This window comes from Enhydra lutris, unplaced genomic scaffold (genome assembly GCF_002288905.1).
Source record: "Enhydra lutris kenyoni isolate GAN:26980312 unplaced genomic scaffold, ASM228890v2 scaffoldscaffold25, whole genome shotgun sequence".
Taxonomy (NCBI): Eukaryota; Metazoa; Chordata; class Mammalia; order Carnivora; family Mustelidae; genus Enhydra; species Enhydra lutris.
In genome coordinates, this window is record NW_019154109.1 from 1,311,406 (window position 1) to 1,335,204 (window position 23,799).

The following is a 23,799-nucleotide window of genomic DNA, read 5'->3' on the forward strand; positions in this document are numbered from 1 at the left end:
AGGAAAGAAGGGAGAGAGAGAAAGAGAAAGAGAGGAAGGGAGGGAGGATGGAGGCAGGAAGGGAGGGAGGGAGGGAGGGAAGGAAGGAAGGAAGAAAATTGCTCTCCATTTGAATAATTTGGGAACGTTTAATTTTGCAAAAAGATAAACAGTATCACCAAGAGTAGGTTTAATTTGAAAACATTTTTTCATATAGAAAAATTCAGTTAAGTCTTACTCTTTTATGGTCTCTGTTATGGAGATCCTAAAATTATCTGAGGTCCAGAATATAGACGTCCCCACAGGAACCCAGGCTCAAGTTTCCTAAGAGTCTTTGTTATTTTTCCAATGCACTGATATTTCATTTTCCTGTAGGCAGAGGGAAGCCAGGAGGTCCTCTTAACTGGTGATCAGAATAATACATGGATTCCAATCCAACATCCCTCCATGGCCAAGTAATAATTTAGTTCAAATATTGACTCTGTAGTAATAGTACTTAAGTGTCTCAAACCAAAGAGGAGGAAGAACAATCTATTAGTTATGGATGATCCGTGGGAAACAGCTAATGGCCGGAATCACTCCAGTTTGTTGTTTCATTTAACATTTGGTAGAATACTCTTGCTTTGGGAGAATGAGAGTCCTTGTCAAAGGGGGAAAAAGGAATGAAGGAAACATTGTTTGTAATTAGGAAGTAAAATACAATATTGATAGAGGCCACCCTAAATTATTTGAAACGAAATACAAATTAAGTCCAGAAACTCTCTCTTGAAAAAAACTGGCCAAACACACCCATGTGATAAAATTACATTTATTTAGATTTAATGGAGTTCAGTAACTTACATGAATATTGTTTTGATCTATTGAAAGCATTTTAGTAAACCTCCCATCAGCCTGGGCCAGCAGTGGCTGCACAAAGAAGCCTTGTTCCCTTAACTCAATCCAATGTTGAGTTGGCAGGGTGACAGAGCTCCTGAGATACTTGGTGCTTTCCAGAAGTTTTTAGTCTCCTCGAGTTCATTAGGAGGAGTTGTCACACGCACTTTCTTCAGAGTCCTCTGTTCCACACCGTCCTTCCCAGGCACTAAGTCCCTTGAAGAGTTTGAACAAATCTCTCCACCTGCTCCTAAGTGTGGCAGGATCTCAGGACACAAAGATAAGAGCCTTGTAACCCCAGGATTCTGCAAGGCAGATATGCACACATCACTCTGATCGGAGCCCTGGATCGATATGTGGATGCTGAAAAATCTGTCTACTGAGAACCAGTCATGTTAGTGTAAACTGCCATAGGCAGATTTAGCTGTTTTTCTCCTGTTATGCCCCAAAAATGGGTCCGTGATTAAAGGAGCGAGACTGATATAAAGCGAAGGTCAAGCAAAGCTTTATTTTGCGTCAAGCATCAAGAATCTAACCGAACGTTCGGGGCCGCACCTCTTACAAGAGAGGGCGACCCTTCTCTGTTTCACAGACTAGCTTTTAAGGGCAAAGGCCATGCGGTCGGGCCTGGCCACGCACAGGTGGCCAATGAGATTGTAACACACACTGGAAACTCCACAGTGATGCTAAGTGACCAACTGAGTTAAAATTTACCCTAGTAGACATTTGAACCAGCCTATTACACCTTGATTAGGATTGGCACCAAAAAGGCTCCCAAAGGGCGGGGCCCATACTCCTCGGTAGCTAGGGAGACAGTATGCAACCCCCAACTGATCGGATGTCTCCACCTGGCCTGACCCATCCTTGTATCTGCACTTTGTTACCTGAGGCTGGTTTCCGGGACTTGTTTTTAAGTAAGTCCCCTGGGGGAAGGGGAGCAGGGACAGTTTAAGGGTTAAACAACAAGGCTATTGTTTAATCTCAATGGAAGCCTCTGGCTAAAATATAAAAATATAAAATAGATCCTTACATCTCCCATCAGTGTTGTGTCCCAGTGAACTTTCTTGTGATAGAGCATCACCACCCTTTGTGGCCTACGAAAGGAAACGGAAATGTGATCTCACTTTCCTTGTTCAGTACAATTTTCTTTCCAGCACAGAGGGCTCTGTTCGGCTTTAAAGTCCACCCCTAATCATCTGCCACCTCTTCCACCTGTAAGAAAAGGAAGTAACGGCGACTCCTGGGTATCTCTCTACATCCCGCATCTCTCCCCTTCTAGGTGTTGGATCCCTGAAGTTAATTAAATACAGGGGTCTGATCTTTCTGAAGGGTCTCCTGCCCCTGTCTCAACTTTCCAACTTGTTCTTTTGCAGATGGACAGTTTCACAGATGCCCAGACCTCTAAGGCTCTCGGCACTTCCCAACCCACAGAGGGTTATCCAAATGCATGTACTTTGAATTACTCAAACATATCTAGAACATACCCATCTCATTTTAAGACCAGTACATATAGTAATACTTCTGTCACATTCATTCTAAATAGCAGAATTATTCAGTTTACTCATTTAATGAGAAAAAAAAATCACCAAATGTCTTGCATTTGGTGCTAAGTACAGCATAATTAATTGAGATCAAACATTATCTGAAATCTTACCTGGAAGGAGAAACGGTGGTGGTAGAAAAGATTCCACAGAACACACAGAAATTTCTGCAAGGAGTCAATTATTCCAAAGGGAAATACTCTTACCATCCTGGGCAAAAAAAACAGGAGTGCTCCAAAAGAAATGATCCTGTGTGGAGGGAGGTAGTAATGGATGGAAAAGAGGGAAGGGAGAAGCCAACTATATAAACACTGGTCTGGTGACATTTAAATGTGATAGGATGAGAAAGGTTAAAAAAAAAAAAGTTTAGCTGGCAAGCAAGGGCACCCAAGACAAATCACAAAAAAAGATGCAGCTAATTATGCTGAAATTTCCACAGTGCTGAATGTGTCATTCAACATGGCCATGATACCAACATGAGATCATGACCTGCTTTCCCACAAGCCAAAGGTCAAAGCTGATGAGGAGTCTATCAAATAATTTAAATACAGGTAAGTTTTAAATGACCTCTAAATTCTTCCCTGCTATGCTAACATTTTCAAAATCATGAAACAAATATGTACAGAGAAATCAATCACTGGAACAAACCCAGTGTCCGCTGCTTGTGCATATTATTTAGTTTAAACCTTAAAATATGTAATGGTCTCTACTTTTAACACCATTAACCCAGACTAACCCACAGCCTGTAATCAAAGAGTGTTAGCGGAGCAATTGGAAAATCCTCCTAAAATCTTGAAATCAAGATGTCCAGAGACTTTTAGTTCAACTTACAATTGCAATGAAACATGAATATTAATACTCTGCAATAATCCCCCCAAATAGCATTCCTTGATAATGATACGGAACGTTACTTTGCTATCATGTGTCTGATCCCCCATGTTTTAAATATAATTTTGATGAGAAAGAACTGCTTTAATTTTTCTAGCAGGAAATTTTTACAAGACTAATTTCAAGTGTCTCTCAATTGTTATTTCTTTAGAGATTCAAGTGATTTTCTAACAGTTTGTCAAAAAGCATGTCCTTTCTATAAGGAGCCTATAATATAAAACAGAGCAGTTCCTCCTACCATCTGTCTTACAAATCGGGATTTTTGCCTAATGGGCTGTATCCAATTCGGACACTTATCAAATCTCTGAAAGCTTAACTCTTACTTTAAAAATAAGTTTAAATTTGGGGAAAAACTGAATAAACACTAAATGAATACCGTTAGTGTATTTTGATACCCTAAAGTGAGACCTCAAATTAAAAACTGGAGTTCTAGGGGCGCCTGGGTGGCTCAGTGGGTTAAAGCCTCTGCCTTCGGCTCAGGTCATGATCCCAGGGTCCTGGGATTGAGCCCCGCATCAGGCTCTCTGCTCAGCAGGGAGCCTGCTTCCCTTCCTCTCTCTGCCTGCCTCTCTGCCTACCTGTGATCTCTGTCTGTCAAATAAATAAATAAAATCTTTAAAAAAAAACAACTGGAGTTATAAAAAGGAATGTGTCCATTCTCAATACATGCTTTAAAATGAAAGCTTTGCTTAAATGGTGTTAGTACAAAACACCATCTGAGGGTTTTGGAGGCGAGGGGGTTGGGGGGTTGGGTGAGACTGGTGGTGGGTATTAAGGAGGGCATGTATTGCATGGAGCACTGGATGTGGTGCATAAACAATGAATTTTGGAACACTGAAAAAAAAATAAAATGAAAAAAAAAACCCAAAAAACAAAACACCATCAACGTGAAATGGTCTCCATATTTCAAGTAAGTTTCATTCTAAAGTAACAAAACAACACTGAAGAGTAAGAAGTTTGCCTCCAATGTCCGTTCTTGACCAGAAGAAAAATTTAAAAATCATAGATGACATCTGTGAAGATTTTGAGAGGAGGTTCGGATGCCCTGAATAGCTTCCTCGATCCCACAAAGCATTCTCTTACTCACTGCGCAGAATCAAAGCGGGGCTCCCCCACCTGCTCTCCAAAAACAGCACCTAAAATTGAAAGGGAAAAGATACCACAGAGAACACGTGTATATACAGCAAAGTTTAGTTGAGATTGAATTAGCTAAGCTGGAGACTATGGCAGGATCAAAAGAAAAAGAGAAAAGGAGAATCTGTACATTAGCCCAATCTCACCAAAGAATATCAGGAAATTCTGTACTCAACATTAAAACCTTGCATAGCTCATTTTGTCAAAACAAAACAAAACAAAACAAAACAAAACAAAACAGGCTTGTCTTATAAAGGAGAGAGTTGATAGAAAAGATCATAGAGAGAATGCACGTTAGGCATGCCGTTTCATTTCTGTCCTGCATTTTTCCCTGATACAGCATGGAGGCAGAAGCCAGACTGTCAGGTTCATTTCCCAACTTGGTCATTTGTTGGTATGGGACTTAAACGATATTACCCATTTATTTCCTCACTTTCTTCATGTCTATAAAGGACTAATTATAGTACCTACTCCAAAAATTCTTTTTTTTTTAAAAGGTTTATTTATTTATTTATTTATTTAGAGTGCCCCCATGGAAGGGTGAAGGGGCAGAGGGAGAGGGAGAGAGAATTTTAGGTAGACTCCATGCTGAGCATGGAGCCCGGTGCAGGGCTGATCCCACGACCCTGAGATCACGAGCTGAGCAGAAACCAAGAGTTGGTCACCAAATGACTGTGCCACACAGGCGCCCCTAGTCCAGAAACTCCTAAGAGCATGGTCCAGGCATTCCCCCCCCCTTTTAAAAGCCATACAGGTAGTTCTAATAAAATGCTATGTTGAGAGCCACTGGATTACATAAATATAAGATTTGTATAGCTTTATGATATGGTTTTATACTCCAAAATACCATGAATTCAAACATGTAGACAAAAGGTTCTCAGTAATAATTCATTCTAAGAATAGATACTTCTATTTTAAATAAAGGGATCTAAAGCTTCGGGGAAATTAAGTAACAGACCCAAATCAATAGCAGAACTTGGGGGAAGGTTTTAAATCACCTGGAAACTTTCACAGTACACTATTTTTATGCCACACATACTGTATTTCACATATGTACAAAGTTTTTCGTGTCCTGTAACTCATTCTGTTACTTCTAGGCAAGAAAGTTCTCAAACTCACTATCTAATAATATTCCAAAGAGGATATTTTCTCTCACTTATATATAAGGATAATCCAATTGTTTTTTGTTTCTGTGTCTATAAAATTAAGATATGACCATCTGTCTCATACACAGACACCTACAAGCATTGAGACTAATCTCTGTAAAGGTGGTAGGCAAAATGTTAAAAATCAAAATCAATATACACCTGAAACTAATTTAACATTGTATGTCTACTGTATGTTGATTTTTTAAAAAAAGGTTATTTTTTTAAAGTCAATAAAAGTTAGCTAAACCCGAGGCTTACAAGAATAATGTCTCTTTTCTTGCTGTCAGATCTTTGCTTCTTCTGTAGAAGCAAGACAACTTCAGTGCATCACTCCCCGAAATTCTGTACTCAGAGGGAAACTTTGTGCTCACTTCAAAAAGAATTTGAATTTGCCCTCGGTGGAACTGTCATGGCTCTTGGGTGAGAGGTTTACCCTTCTAGTCTCCGGAGCAGTATTCATATACTTTACTGCATTTCATCTCTGTCCTTGACTTTTATTTATGTGTTTATTTTAAAAAAGATTTTATTTATTTATTTGACAGAGATCACAAGTAGGCAGAGAGACAGGCAGAGGGAGAGGAGGAAGCAGGCTCCTTGCCGAGCAGAGAGCCCGATGTAGGGCTCCATCCCAGGACCTTGAGATCATGACCTGAGCCAAAGGCAGAGGCCCAACCCACTGAGCCACCCAGGTGCCCCTGTCCTTGACTTTTAAATCAAAGTCAATAAATACAGTTGTTGAACTTGGACAGCCCTGCTGTGGTCTATCTAGTGACATTCTACTTACCTATTCTATGATTTTAGAGCCTGATAAGATTAGCTGACAATACAGGAAAGAATGGACACCTCTCAGACTTGGCAGGAAGAGTCAGGCTGGGATTTATACCGTGGCAGTTACAAAGTTCAGAGAGGAAAATGGCCGGGTCCTATAGCACCCCACCTGGAACACTGAGGGGGATAACTGGCTAATTAGCAAAGAAGAGTCACCACCACGCAAAAGTTTCATTATGACCAATTTTATTTCGTAACTGCATTGTTGGGCACTTTATGGTATTATGGAGTTCATCCAAGATTTATGTTTGCATATTTTTGAAAAAATTCCCCAAACAATACTTCGATGCACAATGTCCTCCCAATAGTAGTCAGCTTTCGAGATGATTTATACTGTAGCCTCAAGGATGCGAGAACAGTGAAACAAATCTCAATGCTGGGTAGGTTTTTTAACAGGTATCTGTCACCATGTCTGGCAAAAAGCTCAAGACTCTCAGTCCTCTTAAACAGTTACTCATTTAAAGCAAAGAAATAAGCTTTGGGAAAATTCTGTTTTAACCTCTCACGTACCTTTTGATATAAAGAAGACTTAATGCACATTAAGTTGCAGACTTCATGCAGTTCATACTTGTTTGCTGTTCTAGGCACTGCTGTAAGCACTACATCAGGACAGACTGACGCAATCTCGTTTTCGGTGTAGCATCACTGAATGGTTTTCAAAATGACCACGCGGAAGTTGCACTGCCCGAGGGATGGTGGTGGGATACTTGGGCTACATTTACTAACAGGCACAGAGTTCCAGTTCTGTCCTGTCCTAAACATCACAGAACCAACCAGAGGGTGGATTCGTGAAGGTACCTCATGAAGGCTCTCATCTGGGAGGTGAAATAACACGGAGATGAAAAGATACCTAGAGGTTTCTCACATCAAAGAGGTCATCATTTCTGACTATGCAACCTTTTTTAAGATAAAAGACTGTGTATTTTAAATTACTTAACTGAAATACATTTTGAAGAAAACAGAGCTTTCTGGATAGAAAGCTTCAGCTGACACTGCTGCTCAGTACCTTGTTTAATTTTTTGGTATGTTTGCATATCGCATCGAGAGCTACAGATTTTCCACAGTGCTTTTCTGCCTCATTCAAGTACAATAAAAGTAGAAATCTATAGAAGCTCTAAGGTTAAACAAACTGTACATTATACAAAAATTAACTTAATTTATAGACAGTCAAGAAGTACTGGCAATGCCCTTTATAAATCTTACCAAAGATTCATCACAAAGGCTATTACAATCTATGTATGTGGTCATCACCATACAAACGCCATTTAGATTTATGTGGTACAGAACTGAATATTTGTTAAATGTACACGTGTAGAATCAGCATTTTGCACTATATACATTTCTTTTAAAGTAATAGTATTGTCAATACTAACCGAAGGTTCGGGATTTTCTTATTGCATATTTACCGTTGCTGAGGCAGTTAGTTATAATACAATAATGCAATATCCATAATTATTTTAAATAAACAAAAACATTTCTCCTGCCAACAATATAAAGAATTTTCTAAGATTACACAGAACGTTGCTACATACAGCTTTACACAAATACTGAAAAACATGACCTTAAGGCATCTGCTAGAAAAGCAGATGTGCAAATTTATAGGAACTAAATGATGCAGGAAAAATATTGCACAAAATCCTATTATTTTCAAAATTAAATAGGCTTCTTTCTAAATACACATGATTCGCTATATCATGACCAAATAAAAATGTTAATAACCAGTTTGCTCAAAACAATTCTGCCTCTTAAGTAAGCTTTAAGAAACAGACACAAAGTATCAGGCTCGACACAGGGAAGACGGGAGTCCTCACACAGAATCTGTGAAAGCTATTTCCTTAGATGAAGAAGTGCTTTGGGGAATTAGATTTGCGTATTCATTCCACTTTCTGAAATTTGTGTTCTGACTTACAATTATCTATCCAGAGTCAAGGTCTTTTATGCTAAACAAAATGGTATTTGCACTAGAAAATTTATTGATGAAAATAATTTTTTCTTGAAAATCCAGATTGTCTAGATGAGAAGGAAGATCTACTGCTGATTATGAGAATATTCACACTTTTCTCCTCTTGATCAGGACTCTTCATGTTATTTAAGAAACAACTAATTCATGAACATTCCTGACTCCTCTTATAAGGATATTAGTACAGAATCCAAACAACAGCACTTTTAATTGAAGAGGTGGGGATGGGGGGCCCGCGGGGGGAGGGGGGGCAGCTGTTTCTAGAGAATGCTATTATCAAGATAAAGACAGTCAAAACTAGTTTCCATCAACATGCACCCACACCATCAGTTAATCCTAAAGTAAGTGAAGTGGCCTAAGTCTTGTGAAGGAGCGTCATTCCATTCTAGAGCCCTGTGCTGCCTGGTCAAAAGATTGAGCAGAGTGGGGACAGAGAATCAAAGAAACAAGGACACTTAGTTTCTAAGAGCTTCAAAGTCTGTCCTTTAAAAGTAGGTATCCTCAATAGCAGCATTATTATACTTTGTTAAAATAATAAGGAAAGTTAATGAAATTAGAAGTGGTACCGTGGTTGTACACTTAGAGCATGTTTTAGATTCAGCAGCTTTAAAGGACTTTTTCTTATTTTGGTGTTAGAATCTTGGGCTAATAACTTCTGAGCAAAATATATTATTATTATTATTAACAGAGATTTGTCACTTCTTTTCCTTTTAATTGGTCCCGTCAGAGCAGGGACTAAGTTATTATTTTATTTCCTTATAGCCCCAGTTACTGTACCTTGCATACGACCAGTACAAAGAGTCAATAAATATTTCCTAAGTGCGATGAGTTATTAATAGAAAAATCATCTTGCTAGGTTTTGGTGCCTTCCTAAAATATGCTAAAGTAGGTAACCATCAAGATTTGCCACTTAACAACACACTGACCTAACAAAACAATAGCTCCTAAATTCACACATGACTTTTCTATCCCTCCCCCTAAAATATCCCAGATGCAATATTTAAGGACAAAAAAGGTAAAACCTAGACTGGGATTCAGGGAGTATCATTTAGAGGCCACATAAAAGACTATGCATGAAAGCCAAAGACTTACTCATTTATACAACTCTGGAAGAACAGGTAAAGCTTCTTTGAAAAACAAATCCAAGCAGCAGAGGGGTTTACAAATATTTCATTTTGTTATAATAGAAAATATGAACATAGGAGAAAATAAAATAATACTTTGTTTCAGAATTCACCTTAATTTCACTTCATTCTCCCTATATCCACCATAATACTGGGAAGTCTAGCTTAAGAGCAGATTGAACACTCCAAATATTAATGATTTGAAATACTAATACTTTTGGAGTAGTAGTCTCTTGGATAGTAGCCTTCTGGATTTTTTCCAAGAAGAACATGTAGAGCTTTTGTTTTTGCTTTTGTTTTTCAACAGAATATAAAAGCTGATTTTGCATGTTAAAATAAGGCACAGATCCAGTTCAAAATACCTCGATGCAAATGCACTTGTGGGTGGCTAAATTTCCTCACAGTAACAGTCTTGTAGTCAAACATCTCATGAGGTGACCAGTTGGTAGAAGAACCTCCATTTCTGAGGCCATGATGTTTATTAAGCAAATTTTACCTATGCTACACTCACAATTATCTCATTCTTCAGACTATGAATTCTGAAAGAAAACATGCTTCATTCCAATAGTCATATTAACAGACTTCTTTTTTTTTTTTTAAATTACGAAGAAATATTTGCCAAGCAGATTAACAACCAGGGTGACCTTTTTTCCTTCTCATTTAAAACAGCTCTTCTGATAAATCTACTTTTATTACGTTTTGGCAAAGTGAAATGGAATTTTGTAATGAGTATATAAAAGCAAAGTTTGACAAGAACGATGAGTCTTACTTTTGTGTTAATAAAATAAGGATTAAACACTTTTTTCCTTAGTATATACTGACTCCCTCCTTATAGGGAAAACAAGATTTCTCTTTACAAACATGAATGAATAATTGTGCCTAATAAAACATATCTGTTTAGGTTTTGGAATGTAGCTTAGAAAAGAAAAAAACTTGGTCATTTTCTTTAAATTATTTAAAGACTGACCTGGATAAACATTTTTAAGCAATGTTTTTAACAAACCACCTTCTGGGGTCTTTTACCTGAAAACTAAATTCTTCCAGTAAATAGTTCAGGGTACAGTCCTGATGGGGTTCTTGAATGGTTTCTCAAACACATTTTCTAAAATGACACCTAGGGATGTACAGAATATATAGTGAATATACAAATACCAAATGAACCATAACACCACTGTTTTTTTTCCTGACTTTATCCCCGTCAATCTATCCTATCCTGAAGCAGTCAATGCATGATGCCTTCTGACATGAATTTCAATGTTCAGCAGTGAGTTTGAGGGAGTAGAGACAAATTTCCTATGTAGAAGAATTCCAAATAATTTATGTAGATACTCCACTCTAAGGGAAAGGAAGCAAAAAGCCCTACTCCTTAGGTGTGGGCTATACACAGTGATCTCCTTCCAAAGACTCCGGCACACAAAGGGAGGGAAAAGAGTATAGTGGAAAAACCTGACAAACACCACCTCAGCTCAGTTATCAAAGTCAACATCAACACTCACAAATTGTGCTGACATTATGTACCATGGTTATGGTATAATGAAAATGACACTTTACTTCTGTAATCTTCCTCCTGCAAACCCACAATCACAGTATAATTGTGAGAAAAAGAGCAGACACATTCTAATAGAGGGACATTCTATAATATATTCGACCAGTAGATCAGTCCTCTTTAAACCCATCAAGGTCATCAGAAACAAGGAAAAGTCTGAGAAAATGTCACAGCCAAGAGGACTTGAAAGACACATGACAACCAGATGTAATGTGGTTTCTAGAATTAGATTCTAGGATAGAAAAAAGACATCAGGGAAAAACTAAGGAAATCTGAATAAAGCATGGACTATCAATATTGGTGCACGAATTGTGGCAAATGTACCATACCAATGTGAAATATTAATCATAGGAGAAATTGTATGAGGGACGTAATGGGAACTCTCTGTATTGTCTAATTTTTCTGTAGATCTAAAACTTTTAAGATATTAAGTCAATTATTTTAAAAAAGTAAATTTGAGATGATAAGAAACATTCTGAATTACTACTTAAGGGGAAAAAAAAAAAAGACAGGAACATTTCTTTATCAGGACAGTTCATGTTGCATTTGGCTTTCTGGGGCTGGGTTCCTAGACAGCAAAGGCATACAGAGAGACTGAAAAAATTTTAAAGTGTCTCATTTGTAAACAGAAGTCATTAATTTCACATTGTAATTCAGCACTTCATATATTTCACTGAGTAAAAGGTCAATATGTACCTTTATACATTTTGGAAAACATGGCTGCAGTGTCCACAAGAGAGCTTTTCAACTTTGAAAAATGAATTTTGTCCTTGATGCAACGAATAGAAAAAGGCATTATTGCTCTGCAGAACACTTATAACTTATCCTTCAAAATTTACAGATAATTCCATAAATTATTAAAGTATGCTAAATATAGGCTTAGGATTAAGGCAGTTAGTAGGTCAACAGTTTCAGCAGTTTCAGGCTAGTTTTGATATCCTGATCAGTTCATGCTCGACCAGATTAGTATAGTAGCTACTTGTTATGTGCAAGGGTTATATATGCATATTAGTTTAAATAAAATGAATGGCATTAAGCACCAAATACTGGGAAATCATATGTTTGACATATACTTCCATGATACATACACACTAGTACCTGATTTAAGAGCACAGTAGGAGAATCAGCGTTACATTTAAAAATCAATCGATAATGTATACTCACGAGATGAATGAGTGGGGAAAATGTATGCTCCAAATGCAAAATAATGTTTAGACAGTACTAAGAATTGTCATCCTTACAAATAATTCTATTTACTACAGAGATTACAAGGAATCATAAAATGTCTCCATAGAAGCAAGGATGCAAGTGAGTGACTCCTAATCATTGACTTAGGCTTGGTTTCCACTTGCGTTTTCTTCTGAAATGTTTAAGTCTTGCTGGAAGGCAGATGTCATGTGACATAAGGACACCACTTCATGAAGCAGTCCAGTATCTCCTAAAGTCTCTTTGGCTTCTTTCCCTTCTTTCTCCCAAGGAACAAAAGTACATGAATGTCGCCCAAGGCTGGGTGTAAGCAGATCGTCTGAAATCTGGCTTAGTGTTTTTTTCTTTTCTGGTTTAGCTTTTTCATTTTCAGAAACTTCAGGCAAAGCTAGCTGGAGAGTCAATCCTGAAGTAGAAGCCGCCTTTTCCATGACCGGAGGCCCCCTCATATTGTCAGCACTGAGGTATTTTTCATTGTTTTCCTCTTTCAGGATAAACAGAGAATCTGTCAAGCCGCTAGAGGAAACCCGCTTCCGGGGAGAGGGAGGAAGGTGTTTGCCGTGGAGGGCGCTATCGTCTTGTCCGAGATGCCACTCGGTTTGATCACCAGAACCACTACAAAGCAGGGCCAGGTTATTCTCACTAGGTGCATTGGATGTATTCTGAAAGGAGAAACAATACATTCAGAATCATTTTAATGAGATTATAATGTTACATTAGCATTTTTTTCCCATTTTGAAATAAAATATTAATATCTTTCAAGGCTGGCAACTTGGAAGTTCCCCCCAGAGGAAATACAGCATCGACAGTTAATTCTGAACACCTGCAAATGGCTCTATTAACAAGAAAATATATAAACATATATAATTTTTATTTGTCAATTATACTTCAACAAAGCTGAAAAAGCAAATGAAAAGAACTTGCCATCTGCCCTCCCCCCGCAACCCCTAAATAGACCAACTACCTCAATGCCAAGTTCTGGAATTACTTACAGTCACCACAGGGTGGCCATTACTCATACTTCCATCTCTAGTGTTTTTAAAACATTCATATCAGTTTGTTTAAAATACTCTTCATTTTTGAAGCAATATAATGAAAAAGTACTTGAACTGAGACATCTCTTAAACATTTTTTGAAGATCCAGGAAATATAGAAAAAAGTGGGAACACTTCACATTTAAATAATTCCCCAGAAAAGACAACTCTAAAACTAGACTATAAGAGAATATTATGGCTTGAAAAAATTATTTTCAATGGATGTCAACAACCACCAGAACTGGATACATAAATGAGAAAATACTGGAATTCTGAAGCTAGAAATAAGTCTTAATGATTAAAATTTCATATTTTTGAAGATCTGACTACTCACCTGTTTGTTAGAGGTTAAATGCTTCGATCAACTAAGATTATAACATAAGGCAATTCACACCCAAGGGTAAGAATGTTTTCATTTAAGTTTATAGGTTGAAAAAATCAACTAACCGTAGGTTTATAATCAATATCATCCATTGATCTGAAGAAATCCAAGCTCTTAGCTGCTGCTAGCTTTCCCTGGTCTGAGCTGTGTGTGCTCAATGTGTCTAAGATTTCTCCTAGGAGGTCCATTTCGCCTGAGTAAGGAGTCTTTACTCTTGTTTCAACGGAGTCATCGCTTTCATAAAAATAAGCAGACGCTTCTTCTCCATCTTCAGAGGACAACCTGAGGGAAAATGAAGCACGTGCTAGCCATCCTGCAGCCACCCAGTTACATTCATGAGTGAGACAGTCTTGAAACCAAAGTGCTTTTCCGTGGAACCACAACAAAATGGCAAATTGGCTCAATGCCAAATTCTTTACAGTGATGTGTGCAAACCAATTCAAACAGGGGAACTTTTGAGTACGTGTACTATGAAAATACAAACAAATAGCTATGGGACCTTAATCAATCTGGAAGCCGAAGCAGTGCTTTCACACAGTCTAATTCTGTGGGATTTGGGACATTAGCCTTAGAATAGTAGATGGAACATTTGGAAACTTTGCTATAGCCCAAGTTCATGTTCAGTATTTGTATGTGGTTTTCCCTTTATTTATCCACTTGTTTTAGAGAAGAATGTATATTCCTTAATGTAGACAAAGATATACTTAATGGAGAAAAAAGACTGTGCATTTTGTCACCCCCATATAAGTTTAAATTATTTTTAAAAAAACCTAAATGTCTATTATTATTTCCCTTACTTTATAGTGAAATTAATTTTTAATACTTTGTATTAAAATTTCCTCTTCTGATATCACCACAGATTTAAACCCCTCCCCTTCCCCAACTTGGTTTAATGGACATTTCTTAATGTTTCTGCCATTTAACCTGCCCCTCTTCACTAGCAGGGTAGGGGCCTAACTTAGGTGGGCTTCTATTTCCCCTTTAACACTATCGCAGATATTTCTGTAGGCCTTACCACTTTCCAAGAACAAGATATTTCAGGTCTATCTGGCTTTCCCATCTCAAGATTCATTCCCCATGAGACTCCAAGGAGCACTGGTTCTTTTTGCTGAAGAACATTGCAAGGGAGCAAAATCTAATCTCTTGGATTATACATCCTTTGAATTATCTTCTAAAATCCTAAAACTTCTGCTTTTCAGCCACAACACTTAGTAGGACACTAAAATCCATTGCGACTTACTTGCTCGCTCTCTCGTCATCGTCGTCATCATACAGAGCACCATCAAGGCTCTTCAGGGGTCTTTTTAGGCGTGCCTAGAGAGAATTGACCATAAATTGGCATTAGTAGTTAAAATAAGTCTTTTCATGAATTTTAAAGGAATAATTTGATCTAACAAGGAATACTTTTAAAAGAAATATGGGGGCATCTGGGTGGCTCAGTGGGTTAAGCCTCTGCCTTCAGCTCAGGTCATGATCCCAGGGTCCTGGGATTGAACCCTGTATTGGGCTCTCTGCTCAGCAGAGAGCCTGCTTCCTCCTCTCTCTCTGCCTGCTTCTCTGCCTACTTGTGATTTCTGTCAAATAAATTAAAAAAAAAAAAAGAATTTGTTTCTAAAAGAAATATGAATTCAGGATTTTTTAATATTAACCAATCACTTGACAAGGTGTGGATTAAGAAGGGGAGGGAATCAGACAACTGATGTCAACATTTACAGCTCAAACCAACAGACAAAAACCAAATCACTGATTGAACACACACACACACACACACACAATGCTCTAGTCTGCCAGTCCCTGGTTTAAAAACACTTGACTTATAATCAATCACATCCCCATGCACTTATTCCCTACTTTTAATAATCATCAATATTTGCCAATCTTGTTTCTTTTATCTGTCTCCCCAATTATTTTAAGGCAGTACTTCTCAATACTTAATGTATGTATAACTCTCTTGGAGATCACAGTAAAAATGTAGCTCTGACTCTACTGGGTTCTAAGGATGAGGCCAGAGGTTCTGCATTTCTAACAGGCTCTCAGGTGAAGTTAGTGCTGCCGGATCTGAAGGTCTCACACTGAATAGCAAGGTTTTGAACCGAATGCTAGACAACCTATCATTTCACCTGTAAACACTTCACTATATACCTTTAACAGATATCATTATTATACCATACAAATTAACAATTATTCTTTAACATCCTCTATTCTCAGACCATTCTCATACGCCCTTATGACCCCCCCGCCCAGATATTTTAGTTTGTGTGGACCAGAATCTCAACATAGTTAACACCATTTGGTTGGCATATCTGTCAAGTCTCCTGCAGAGACTATCAGTTCTGCCTTCCCCATCCTTTTGCTATTTGTGTCCTTGAATAAGTGATTTTTTTCCTCTTCCTATAAACTGGCAGTCACATCTGGAAGCTTGGTTAGATTCAGTTTCTGTTTTTTTGTTTTTCTTCTGTTTTTGGCAAGATTATGCTACATGTGTTGAGATGTGTTTTTATACTGCATACGTTAACATTAAGATGTCTCACTTTTGGTGGTTCTAAGATCCATTAATGGCTTCAGGATTCAGGTAGCTGATACCATCCATTACGAATTTTCTTTCACTTGATGGTTTTAGCACCCAACAATAATCCTTGGGTAAATTAATTATGCAGACGGGGCTTCAAAATTATGCTTTTCAAAAGCATTCCTTCTATCTTTATTTGTTGGCATTCTATCAAGAGTTTTGTTCTATTAACTATTTGGCTATTCTGAAATTTGGCTATTCTGTACAGTAGAGATAGGATAAATCTTTGATGCTTTCCTTTTGTTCAACAATTTCCAGAGTAATGAGCTTATGCCTATCAGTCTCTGAAGGTGAGCTGTGAGGGTTTTTAAAAAGTCATCATCATCTGTATATATCTGATGTGGCTCAGCCTATCACAGTTGTTGTTCTTGATTTTTTTAAAAAAAGATTTATTTATTGGAGAGACAGAGAGAGCATATGAGTGCAAGAGTATACATGGTGGGGAGGGTAGGGCAGAGGCAGGGGAGAGGGAAAGAATCTCCAGCAGACTCTGCACTGAGCGACCTGGGCACCCTTCTTGATGTCTGATCAGTCTAGATTTTTGAATGACACCATAATTATATTTTTAAAACACAACCATTAATGCTTCTTAACTTTTAGAGATACATCTTGAATATTTGCAGGCTAAACTATGTGTGATGTGCTAAGTTACTTCAAAAAAAGCCAGGGGTGGGGTAGGATCACAGGAAGGGCTGGTACTGAAATAAGACTGACCATACATTGATAACCGTTGAAGCTGTACTTTTGAAAGGTATCCAGGAATCTTTTTTTTTTTTTTTTTTTTAAGATTTGAAAGAGAGAGGGAGCAAATGGGAGGCACAGATGGAGAGAGAGAAAGAGAGAGAGAGAGAGAAGCAGACTCCACATGGAGCATGGAGCCCGACGTGGGGCTTGATCTCAGAACCATGAGATCATGAACTGAGCCAAAACTAAGAACCTCATGCTCAACCAACCGTGCCACCCAGATGTCCCATGGTATGCAGGAGTTCTTCTAAGCTTTTTACTTTAACATGTTTGGATTATGTTAAGTGTTCTATCCACAATAAAATAATTTTTTAAGTTTTTTTTTTTTTTTTTTAATGGTCCCATCTTAGGTCAGTGTTAGCCCAGTCAAATTGTTTCCTGTGTCCTTTAAACATGATCTCAGAAGCTCTTTAGTAAGCTTCTTCATTTTGGCCTAACATAATGTGTCATTTCAACTTGTGCATTTTCTGCATCAGACATGGAATCAGCCACTTGCTATATGAGTTTGGTTCTTTCTTTTAAGTAGGCAATGACATTTAAAAGGCCAGAGTCTGGGTGCCATGGGTGCCCATGGCTGCAAACCATGTTTCTGAATGGACGGCTGCAAAGCTGAATTTGAAGACTTGAACCATCGTATCATCAGAGGATTAACTTTCTGTCTTCCAATTCTGATCTCCACATCTAGGTAACTGTTTTCTTCTATTGCAGCCGTAAAGAATAAGCAAATGTCTGGAATCTATGGTACTTGATCCTTACTCCTCCCTGTCCTCTATGCCCATGCCGGCAGTGGTAGGAAGGGGAAGAATGAGTAGAGAGAAGTACATTTTTAACCCCCGGTGGATTGTGTAGAGAGTTTCTCCAGGAGTTTGGTGATTAGCTATGTATTTGGGTGTAAAACTATAATATCATTTTACGACAAGTTTAAGGTATATGAGTTAAAAAGAAATTTGAGGAATGGCCTAGGTACACAACTGCCACTTACAATATTAAGTGGGAAATACATTTTCCCTGAAGGGAAAATACATTTCATCCATCCCCTCCCAAACTCACAAAATACAGTACAATTCTTGTTTCTAAAAACAAGTCATTACTATTACACTGACATCTGTATATGCTTAACATTATGCCAGCTAGGGGTCATGCATTCAATTTTTGCAAAAACAAAACAAAACAATTCAGAACTAAAACCAAACAAAACCATGAGGGAGCTGAGACTTCCTGCTGTTATTTAAAGAATAATTTTTGGCTATTTAAGAATTAATACAAGATATTAAATACATAGCTTAATATTTATGCTTGTAAATACTTCGGAAAGAACTCTCATATACACACAGTGGGGCTAGGGTCTAGGAATACAGAGTAGCGTTAGGCTGAGTCTTTGCCATTAAGGAGCTCAGAGTCTAATGAACCCCATGATCAGTCTGGAGGTATACCACGAGGCTCCATAATTTGCCCAAGGCCATACACCTTATCAAGAACAGGAACCAGAGCCAATGTATTTTTCTGCTGTGTTGCTGGTCCCTTGTTCATTTTCTTTCATAATTTACTTTTATATTCTACATCTGCCTGCATATACTAGAGATTCTCAGTTGTTTTATTCTGTGTTGTTAACCACAACTTTTTTTTGTTTTGTTTTTATGAAGCTACTCCCATAAGCTTCACAAGTATGTTTGAATTTGGTTTTTTATTTCCTAACTAGGCAAGGGTCCTATCAATTTCTAAACAGAGATGTTGTTAAATGGTATATCTTGTAATGAACTTTCACAATAGAATTAAAACCAGAAGTACAACGGATCAGTATAATATTCTACTTTCTGTGAGTGTTAAGATTTGTACTCTCTAAACTCTTAGTGCCTGCGCGTACAAGTTGTTGGTTATCTGAAATCAGCTCCTAATTAGTAGTGACTGGATCTATCTCAGAATGTAGGAACTGCAGTCTCCATATATGAAGTGACAAGATCCAAACACATAATCAGTGTGTCAAGTGCTTGAAGACATCAAATTACATAATTGGTGAAGGTCGCACAGGAAAAACAAAGGGAGAAAAAAGTTACAATTTGATGAACATTCAAGACAGAGAAAAACGGCAGCTTGTGTAACAAGAGCATCATCAGTTTCTGAGCTTTTATGAACCCAGATTATCCCTCCATTACTGTTTCTGGTAGGCTGGGACTCGGGCACCATGCCTTCAGAGGAAATAAAGGATTGTTCCCACTATGCCCAGAACACACAACACAAGGCAAAAAGATCTGGTCAGCATTTTATAAAGAGAAGTCTTTTATGGATAATTGATAGCAAGTAAGCTTAGAGCACAGAAAATATTATAGCCAGTTACAGTACATCTTTACCTGGGTTCACAAATCATGGATACACCGTTACTGAAAACCTGCACACTAAACTAAACAGAAACTGAAATATAAACAACTAAGAAAGAGAAAAGTAATCTCAATACACAGAATAAAAATAAAATCCATACACTTTTTTTTTTTTTATAATACAACTGACCTTTGGGAAGAAGTATAGATCTTTTTTTTTTTTTTTTAACTGTAATAGTAATGAACAGGTGCAAATGCCAGTGGAATGAGTTTTGTATATTATATGTATTCAGAGAAAAAAATCTCTATTTAAGATCCAGACAGAAATCTCACAGGAAGAAGCATGGAACAGGAAAGTTTGCAAGGGGAGATAAACGCTTTCATCATAAATGATTATGTCCCACTTCTTGAAGTAAACGCCAAGACAGTCATAACATGGCCTATAGTTAGGAACAGATGCTTTTTTTTCTTTTTAAAGAATGATTATGAAGTGATTGAGAGATAAAGCTATAAACAGTCAACATGGTAAAAAAAAAAAAATTGGAGAATAGGAAAAAAAAAATAAGTGGATTCCTAAGGGGGGAAAAAAAACCTTAAAAATATTTTTTCAGGGGTACCTGGGTGGCTCAGTGGGTTAAAGCCTCGGCCTTTGGCTCAGGTCATGATCCCAGGGTCCTGGGATCGAGTCCCGCATCGGGCTCTCTGCTCAGTGGGGAGCCTGCTTCCTCCTTGCTCTCTGCCTGCCTCTCTGCCTACTTGTGATCTCTGCCTGTCAAACAAATAAATAAAATCTAAATATATATATATATATATATTTTTTTTTTTTTTTTCCAAAGATGTACTGAATGATGTGACATCCTGCATGCACGTGGAAACTTAGTGGACAGCAGGGCAAGCTGGTCACCGCCTGGGTGTCTGCTGTTTGCCATTATTTAGGCTCTTCCCTTTTCTGCACTTTGAAATCTGTGTAGCTTTTTAAATAACTTTTTAAAAATATATATATATTTATTTATTTATTTGAGAGCGAGAGAGAGAGCAAGTGCAGGGCGCAGAGGAAGGGAGAGAGAATCTCAAGCAAGCAAACCCTGCGCTGAGCCGGGAGCCTGACATGGGACTCTATCTTACCACCCTGAGATCATGACCTGAGCTGAAATCAAGAGTTGGACGCTTAACTGACTGTGCTACCCAGGTGCCCCCATAACTTTTTATAAAAAGGGTTAAGAGACTTTTTCTTTCCTGGTCAGAATACCAATAATAGCCTGATTTTTAAAATTTATTGCCACAAGGGACAGAACTGTAATGTTGTTTTTGCTGCCTCCAATCTTAGGACTTGTTAATGGAGTGGGATGACATTTTCTGGGTGTCTGCAAAGTTAGCCACCAGACTCTTTTAATCATAAAACTCAAGCTTTTCAGGTTCTGATATTTTAAAACATGATTACTGTTGTAGGAAATGGAGGTACTATAGTTAATAATTAAGTCACACAAAAAAGAAAACAGTTACATTGTATACATTTTAGCACTTGGTATCACACTTATTTTCATAATCTCAGGCAAAATCCCTTGGTCTGTTATTTGTTTGATACCAGTGACCAAATCTAACTTAGAGATTAATAAATTCACTTAAGTAACATTTTATTTAGATAAACAATACTCATAAAAATGTACAGATAGAGTTTCTGCCAATGAAATGTAACCATTTCAACCATTAAAATATCTCACCATACACATGGGTTAAAAAAAATACAACTAAAATTAAGAGGATATCTCTCCATCCTTCAGCATCCCACAATTTAATTTTTAAAACCTAAATACACATTTGCCAGAATGTGCCTCAATGTTCCTTTTTAAAAAATATCCTTGTCTGGTAATTTTACTCCCTTGGTTGATTAAAAGCATTAATTTCCTCCAAGGTAAAAGTCAAACTTCTTGGCATTAAGGAGAGACTCCCATCCAAACATGGTCAAGACCTATCTTCTTGCTTTTTCTTTTTGTTCTTCTCCCCATGTTTAACTGGCCACCACCCACTCCTTTGCCACAGCAAATGACTTGTTAGTTCCCATATAGAATTCATCATTATACCACTGCACATAAGGTACTCTTTGTCAGAATTTACCTTCACTTTCTTCTTTACTGGAAAAAAAATGCTACTCATTCTTCAATACATAACTCAAATGTAACTCTGTAAATACCTGCTCTTTGTGTGGCCACGTATTTGGCAAACATCTGGCCAAGGGATTAATGACGCTGTATTATTCATTTATGTGTCTGCCTGCAGCATTGTACCCTGAGCTTTCTGTAAGCAAGAGCAACGTCTCATGCTTCTTTGTGACCTCTGGGCTCTTTTGTATGACTTCTCAGCATGGAAAACAGAGGTATGTATATAACAGGTGCTTACTGGTTGTTTGTGGAATAAAGAGATACCAAAGAGTCAGAGAAAAATGAGATGTAGCTGCTGCTTTGTTTTCAGGAAGTGCAGAGTAGTAGCTTTTAGCTGGTTTTCAAGAAATATTTGTTGAAGGAAACAAACAACAAAAAAAGGATAAATAACTTTCTTTGTTTTGCTCTTCATTTATCAGGTCTTGCAAGTCTAGGCCCTTGGTCCCTTGCTCACTTCATTTACTTTGTTCTAACCCACAAGGCATTGCTATGGCCTTCTTTCAATCTCTTATATTTGCCCTGACTTGTTCTACCACAGGACCTTTGCACATGTTGATTTCTCTCCCTGAAAAGTTCTTCACTTACATTTATTCCCTGTCCCTATGCCTACTGTCTGTCTACACATATCTATTCTCATTTGAAAATCTAAGTCTCTATTATCCTCTCTGTAGAATGCTACAGCTTCTAAACTGCTGATAGAGAGCTCTTTTAAAAGGCAAACTTAACAATACTACATTCCTCTTTAAATAAATTCAATGGTCCCATACAATTTTGAGGATAAATCTCATCCTCCTTACCTTTGCCCAGAGGGATCAGGCTGAGTTAATCTCTTTGAAGGTTCCATTCGCTATACAGATGTCTGCTCCCACACTACCATGCCCTTTTCCTTGCTTGTATGCTTCCCAGTGTCCTCTGCCCCTGACATACATGTGTTGATGTGTCTCCAAGAACTTCCCTTTCCATGGTGTTTCCCCTCTTTTTCTAATTATCCCTCATGCCTTGGCTCATGAGTTCCACCTTCAGAAAATATTTCCTCATTCATCAATCAATTCATATGCCACCTAGAGTACCTGTACACATGTTTCTCATGGAATTTGTCCATCCCACTGTACCATGATCATGGTTAAATTCTCTTTCTCCCACTGTACAGGAGATTCTTGATGTCAGGTATCTTACTAATTTACCTCTCATACCCTCACCAAGCATGTGTGTGGTACATATTAGTGTCAGAAAAACTGTTAAAGACTTTGAAAGGAACAAAACATTATGGAGTGTCCTATTAGTGGAATTCTGGATGTTGTTTAGAAGACTTTGTGGGGTTGATTCTACAGTACTCTGCATCCTTCATTGTCTTTATCTACCTTGTCAGGATACAACTGGACACAAATCATGCAACCAAGTAGAAGTTAGGATAAGCCACTATTATGAAACAAAGGTTGGCTATATTTATGGGGCCAATGACAACAATACCTTCCCCCAAAAACCTGCTTGGTGCCTGTATGACAGAGTCCGGCTTTACAAGTGCCTCACCAAGCAAGTCAGGGAAACAAATCTGGAGAACTTAAAGAAATTCACCCTAATTTATAGGCATTTCAGATAGGACTTATGGTGGAAAGATTTCTTGGACTTGATTTCCTAGCCTCAAGATAGGAAATAACAGTATTGTACAAGCCCAAACTGAGATTTCTTATGAAAACTTCCAGAAAGGGGTGCCTGGGTGACGGGTGCCTGGGTGACTCAGTTAACTGTCTGACTCATGATGTTGGCTTAGGTCATGATCTCATGGATCATGGGATGGAAACCTGTGTCAGGCTTCACACTCAGCAGGGAGTCTCCTTGGGATTCTCTCTTTCCCTTTCCCTCTGCCCCTCCCTCCACTCACTCTCTCCATCTCTTTCTCTTTCTAGAATAAATCCTTAAAATAGAGAAAGAAAGAAAGAAAGAAAGAAAGAGAGAAAGAAAGAAAGAAAAGGAAGAAAGAAAGAGAAAAAAGGGAAGGGAAAAAGAAAAGAAAACTTCCAGTAAGAAATAAATTCTCTGGCCTTAAAGCTAGTCAGTACTGCATAGCTCTAGATTTATAAAGCAAAGTAAAGGAGACTTACATAGTGAATTATCATTCTTATTGCTTCAATATAAATAATAGGACAAACCTAATGAGAACAGCCTTTTTTTTTGATCAAACATAATCTTCAGGATTATTATTACAGGGAAAACTATAAAAGATTTTGAAATGGGCAAAAAACTACCTGTGTCTTTTCAAAGGAATTTTTGCTGTTGTCTAGCATTCCTTCCCAGGATTATCTGATACTAATGTGGTCTGTACCATTCATAATCTCTGACTATTTGTAACCCTACAGGAACAGAAGTCA

The 23,799-nt window shown here is 37.8% G+C and overlaps 1 protein-coding gene across 1 annotated transcript in view; it reads right to left on the minus strand.

Moving 5' to 3' along the window:
• Positions 1 to 9,524: 9,524 nt before the first annotated feature.
• The window catches only part of LOC111151059 (DENN domain containing 1B), a 285,630-nt gene continuing 271,355 nt past the window's right edge, over positions 9,525 to 23,799 (minus strand). Inside the window, exons 21-23 of the mRNA XM_022508793.1 lie at positions 14,884 to 14,957; positions 13,709 to 13,925; positions 9,525 to 12,889 (exon numbers count right to left, since the gene is read on the minus strand). Coding sequence (XP_022364501.1) covers positions 12,353 to 12,889; positions 13,709 to 13,925; positions 14,884 to 14,957 — 828 coding nt within the window. The 3' untranslated portion in view covers positions 9,525 to 12,352. The remainder of the gene's footprint in view (positions 12,890 to 13,708; positions 13,926 to 14,883; positions 14,958 to 23,799) is intronic.